General features: G+C 31.2%; 1 protein-coding gene across 3 annotated transcripts in view; it reads right to left on the bottom strand.

Annotated features, from left to right (window-relative positions):
- Positions 1 to 6,313, bottom strand: part of LOC106466722 (glycine dehydrogenase (decarboxylating), mitochondrial-like) — a 163,714-nt gene that overhangs the window by 106,762 nt on the left and 50,639 nt on the right. For all 3 annotated transcript variants that reach the window (XM_022394809.1, XM_022394808.1, XM_013927025.2), the window contains exons 4-5: positions 5,828 to 5,992; positions 2,329 to 2,406 (exon numbers count right to left, since the gene is read on the bottom strand). In XM_022394809.1, coding sequence (XP_022250517.1) covers positions 2,329 to 2,406; positions 5,828 to 5,992 — 243 coding nt within the window. The remainder of the gene's footprint in view (positions 1 to 2,328; positions 2,407 to 5,827; positions 5,993 to 6,313) is intronic.

Raw genomic sequence — 6,313 nt, 5'->3', positions numbered from 1 at the left:
ATATATATATATATATATATATATATATATTTAATTTCAAATTAAGGAACTAATTGATACCAAATTTATTGGGCCCAACATGGCCAGGTGGTTAGGAGGCTTGACTCACGGGTTCGAATCTCTGTCCCACCAAACATGCTCACCCTTTCAGCCATGAGTGCATTATAATGTGATGATCAATCCCACTATTTGTTGGTAAAAGAGTAGACCAAGAGTTGGTAGTGGGTGATGGTGACTAGCTGCCTTCCCTCTAGTCTTACATTGCAGATAGCCCTCGTGTAGCTTTGCACGAAATTCAAAAACAAACAAACCAAACTTATTGACATACGTTTATAAAATAATAGCTAAATAAATGTTGAATGTAAATCTACAAACATTCATTAAATATCATATCTCAGCAAATAGTAAAGGCAGGAAGTTCTTATTTTATATTCTAGCTTGCTAACATCTGACATTTGATTACTAATTCGTACGAAATTACAGATGTTGTATTGTGAGCATCATAAAATGTAATCTGACCAAACCCAGAAGGCCACATACCGCATGACACAAAAGTTAATATTTAGCCTTTTTTTAATATTTAGTTTCAAATTAATAAACTAACTAATGTACAATACTAAAATTTGAATTATAATCTGTAATTTGATACCAAACTTGACATACATTTATAAAATAATAGCTAAATAAAATGTTGAATATAAATCTACAAACGTGATAACATGCCCTCTGACCCTTACTTATCTCGATAGGGTTAACAGTGTACAAAAATCCTCAAGTACCTTATAAATGAAGTTATTCAACCATTCATTATACTTTCAAAATTTGCTTCCTTTTTTTTTTTTTTTTTATTTTATATATATATATATATTCCTGTAAACTCCCAGTGGAGCATAGGGCCACAACAACACCTTGCCAACGGAAAGTGTTGTTGCAGTTACTTGTTGTTTTTTACGGAGTGGAGTTGCAAGCCCCGCGCCCAACCCTCCCCCTTTCTCATCCTGGACTTGGGACCAGATAAAGGCGGAGGTTGCCATGTTTGGTGTGATGGGGAATCGAACCCGCGACCCTTAGAATACGAGTCGAGCGCCCTAACCGGGCCCAAAATTTGCTTATACCATACTAATTTTAACCTCTTCTACTGGCAACAAATTTTGAATAATCTATTTAAAATTTTACTTTGTTAAACAATTATCAGGCAATTCACCACATGCAGTCAGTTTGTGGTTATCACCATTTTGTAGTGTGGCACAATTGACTTTCTAGAACAGAAATGAGGCCTATCACTGACTGGAAACTTTCAAACCTGATGACTGTGTGATTTGTAATAGTAAATATTGTAAATTATTGTATCAATATAAATATGATCTTCCAAAAGTTTCTACACTTTTGTATGACTATTTTAACTTGTTTCAACTATAGTTAGCTGCTGCTCATCGTAATTCGAGGTATAAGGATACAAGCGATCATTGCTGCAGTCGTTGTTTCAGTTCACTCTCATTTAAGTGAGAAACTCACACACTAATCTTAATAGGGAAATATCAAAGTTTTGTCACTGAAATATCTGAGGTAAGCTCTGCCCATCGATAGTGCTAACTTTTCTGATAGTGCAGGCACACTCAGCAGTCTTGTAATCTTTCAATATGTGTAATAATGACAGGTAGCTGTAAGTGCCGTAACATCCATACTTAACAGTAAATATGTACAACTTAAGTGTCATTGTCATGTACAAATAGTGCCTGCACAGCATGGGTACTGTGTAATGATGGTCAGCCAGGGTGAACCATTAAAGATTACTTTGTTTTGTTAACATTTACCAATATCAACAAGTAAATAGTATCTACTAAATTGATGCTCAATACTAATTGGTGAAAAGTGAAAAAAATTGAGAGATCTTTGTTTGAATGTTTCAGTATCTCCTGCAGAATAGTGAGAATACATACAGGAGCCTATACTTTGCAGGCTAATGCTATAGTATGCATGATGGACACAAAGTTTTGGAGTAATATCATTTTCATCTTTCATTTATAAATCTATCATTTACTGTTTTCTTTTACTTTTACATCCAAACATTCATAATTTTTTATTATTAGCAGTTTTAGATATGCTTTTGCTGGAAAAATAAAGACAACACTGCTCATGAAGCAAATTTAAACTGTGTGGCATCATGGGTCATATTGTCTGGTCTTCTGCAAGTTAGAAACTGTTGCGTTAATAGTGGTGAAAAATTTTAGGGTACCCAGATACCTACTCGAATTACCCATCCAGATAGTTGATTAGGATTTTTGTTACCTATTCAAACACTACCTTTTCACATAATGGTAAACTTACCTTGCGCGTGTCTGTACAACAGCTAGAGTCTGTGGATGCACCTTCTCAGAACAGTAAAACTTGTTTCTTTTAGTCTGTCTGAAAAGCAAACAAAATTAAAAAAAAAGACATATCAAGTACACAAGTTCACACCTTACAAAAATGAAACAAAACACTATATTTTCACATTCCAGATTACATACACCCTAGAATAAATAACTAATTCACAAGGCTGTCTGCATTTGGTAAATAAATTTTACTGCAGTTTCTAATGGTGACTTTCTGGACATTTTATTCATATGAAAAATATCCCTGCCCTTCAAAGAGAGTTTTAAGTTATCTTTCAAACCACCATTAGCATTTTTCAAATTCCTCATGGTGGTATCAACACATTTTGTAACAAAGAATGTTACTTACTTTTATATTCCCTTACTTATAACCCCTTACTTTTATATTCATTTTATGAACAACTTAAAGCACTTGGCTAATATAAATTGTTGCAAATGTACTTTGATCATAGGGGTTATTCAATCTTAATCTTTTCCTTTTATTCTTCCCAATGTGTATGTGTGTGTATTATTTCATCAAACCTGAAAATCAACATAAAAGAAAGTGAGCATATACTACATTTTGCTTAAAAGCCTTATCTTTCTTGAACTTATGCATACTGCTCAGACCACTGGGCCAACCCCAAGATTGTTGAAACTATAAATATACTAGAGCTCTGAATTTAACTCTCACACTATAAGCTCGGTCTGAACAACTAAACTCTAACCATTTTGTGCTTGTTATAGTTTTCATACTATAATACAATATGTGTATCCTCACAAATTTTGGCAGACTTTTAATTGAGTATTACAAGCCTTTTGTATGCAAAAAAATCAGACTTTTTAATGAAGTATTTTTACTAAAGATTTGTCCATGTATATAGATAGTATGTCTATATATTAGTCTGAAAGTTAAGTGATTTTCATGTAAATGTTAAAAATACTTTTCCTTGTTTCAAAAATCTCAAATTTTATTTGTATAATTTCTAAAACCTCCTCAATAAATTTTAACGTTTCTTTTGGGTAAAACTTTATATTTTATCTGTTATTTTCTCTACCCCAACTTTATACAAGGTTGGTCAATTTTACTGACCACCTTGTAACCACCAAAAAAAATTTTAATAAATCCAAATTACCCTTTTTGCCTTTAGGAATGATTTCAAATTGTAATATGAAACTACATTTCTTTATACTAAATAGCTCTCATAACAGTATACATCTATTTACACTTAAATGTTATTGTTTTAGTGCCCTTTGAACCTTATTTAATTACTACTTGCACCTCTATACGTAGTAAATAACATGGCAAATGTGCAGTTCACATTATGCATGAACTACTGCCAAGCATGTTATGAAAAACATTTTATTATATTATTATTTATTTCACCTAACTAATCTTAACAAACATAAAAAGTTTCCTATTTTTTTACATTTTAGTTACTTTTATAATAATAAATAAAGAACCCACATGAAAGACAAGATAAAAAGTACTTACCTGGGTCTTTTTTGTTGTTGTTGTTGTTGTTGTTGCTGTCTACTGTTGATGACACTTAACCCTACTTTTTATACTAATGGTAGTAGTGAAGTAAATTTTATATAATTAAATAATGTACCAAAGAACAAATAATATAAAGTGCACAAAGCAGACAAAGTCCCACAACTATCACAATTTTTCTGGCTTTCTAACTATGTGACAAGAGCTATTAGGAACTCAGCTAAACTTGTTGATGTGTTTCCCTTGGGAATAAAGGTTGAAATGGAAGAGAAATTGACAATTATCTGTTCAGGAAATAATGTAATATAATACATCATTTGATAGATGAAAATCTTGGCTTCCAAATAGTTATAAATAATATAGTATTAAACGTCAGAGAACTATTGACAGTTTCTGAAAGAGAGGGCGGGAGGGTCCAGCTGTCTATTTCATAGCTCTGTAACCAAATAATATTGAAGACTATAGAAGTTATTCATTGTCTGACCAATGACAATCTTATAAATTTCGAACTTCTTGAAAGGGTGGTAAACAAATCAAAGAAGAGATCATAACTAGAAAGTAAATATCACAATTCTCATACAAGGGGAAATTCTAGATTTTTTTTAAATATTGCCTTATAAAATTAAGAACTTAAAACTTATATACTATTAAAATATGGATTATTAGCCATGTTTTTATGCTATATTTATTGGTATACCATGAAAAGAAAGTAGTTTAATTAAATTTTGAATGTAACTCACTAAAACCTCATGACATACTACTCAGAAACATGCCCCAAGTTGATCAAAAAACACTGCCTGTCAAACAAATGAATGAATATTTTTTGTAAAATTCTTATAAATGCTATAAATGTCGCTACCAGTTTGGCTGCCAATTTTGATTTCATTCCTTCAGGTTCCTTGCTCAATCCTTTTTTGGCAACACCGTTTTTTCACACCTAAGGTGTTTTTGATTAGATAAGAAATAACATGAATAATATCTGTTTTTTTTATTCTTCTTTGAATGCATAACTGTCTTGAGATTTTCATATTGTTTTTCCTAATTTAAGCTGTTAATTTTTTCAGTCTGTTTACTTTTAATTTTATGGATATGCACCACATGGGCAGTTTATCCCTTCGTCAAAAAAAACACAAAACATTAACTTGATTGTCCAAAAAAATAAAATTGTGTAGCTTTCAAATATGCATCTTAGAACATAAAAATATATAGTTTTGGGATATTTATATCCCTTTCTAAGCTATAAATATATTAAAAAATTCTGTCAGCTGTTCAGAGTAGGATAACAATCATTACAGACAAAGAAACTACACCTGACTATATACGAGTCAAGATGAAATAAATGTATTAAACTTTATGTAGAAGAGAACCTGCTCTTCCTATCCCTTATGAATATGTCCATTAGTAATGTAAAGTTCATTAGCAATCAAACTCAAGAGACAGAGAGAGAGATAGGAAAGGCTTCTATGGTGGGTTTGACAAATTTATTTATAGTTCAACAAGCAAAGAACGTAGGACATTCAAAGTTTATATTCTTGCTTGTAATTATGAAAGTTTGTGTTTCTAATTCATTGGAAATGGTAGAAACCAACTAATGAAGTTATAAAAATCAGAATTGGAGAATTTAAGTGCACACAAATCATGTGACACAAAAAAATGAAGTCTGACAACTTAAATATTTCATTTTTAAATTATGAAATTAAAACTTAGATAATATAAAAAACTTGAATTATAAAGTTTGCTTTTATGCTTAGTTTATTAATTTTTATAACATTTCTAAATACTACAAATACAAAAAAATATAAATCTGATTACACATAACTACTGATCAGTTCTTCTTAAATAATCAGTTTATCATATAGCTTGATCATTTAGCTTAATATCGCAATGCTTCTTAACATAGAGGTTTGGTGAAAAAAATATGTTCCCATTACATTTAGTTTCTCCAAATTTTAATGAATTTCATAATGAGAAATATTACCTGTAACAAACACCCATAGCTTCTGCTGCTGCCGTTCCTTCATCTAATAAAGAAGCATTTGCAATGTCCAGACCAGTCAAGTCAGCTATCATTGTTTGATAATTCAACAAGCTCTCTAGTCTTCCTTGAGCTATTTCAGCTTGGTATGGAGTGTACTGAGTATACCTATAAAACAATTCACTGTGTGAGAACTTCAGTTTTAAATATTAAGAGTACAACTACTAATTTCTAATAATCATATATAAAATGCATAAAAAATGTACTTATTAGGTTGTTGGCTAAGCAGAATGAAACTTGTGTTATCCATATACTTCTTAACTGTTTGTGTGTGTGTGTGTGTGTGTGTGTGTGTGTGTGTGTGTGTGTATATATATATATATATATGTAATAACTTCTTTAGTTATACTAAGTAAGTAACTTATTTACTCGTACGAACGAACGACCACTACGTAGGTAGTCGACCACCTACCGTACGACTAATTAACT

Source organism: Limulus polyphemus, unplaced genomic scaffold (genome assembly GCF_000517525.1).
Source record: "Limulus polyphemus unplaced genomic scaffold, Limulus_polyphemus-2.1.2 Scaffold2360, whole genome shotgun sequence".
Taxonomy (NCBI): domain Eukaryota; kingdom Metazoa; phylum Arthropoda; class Merostomata; order Xiphosura; family Limulidae; genus Limulus; species Limulus polyphemus.
This window is presented reverse-complemented; position numbering and strand designations above follow the sequence as displayed.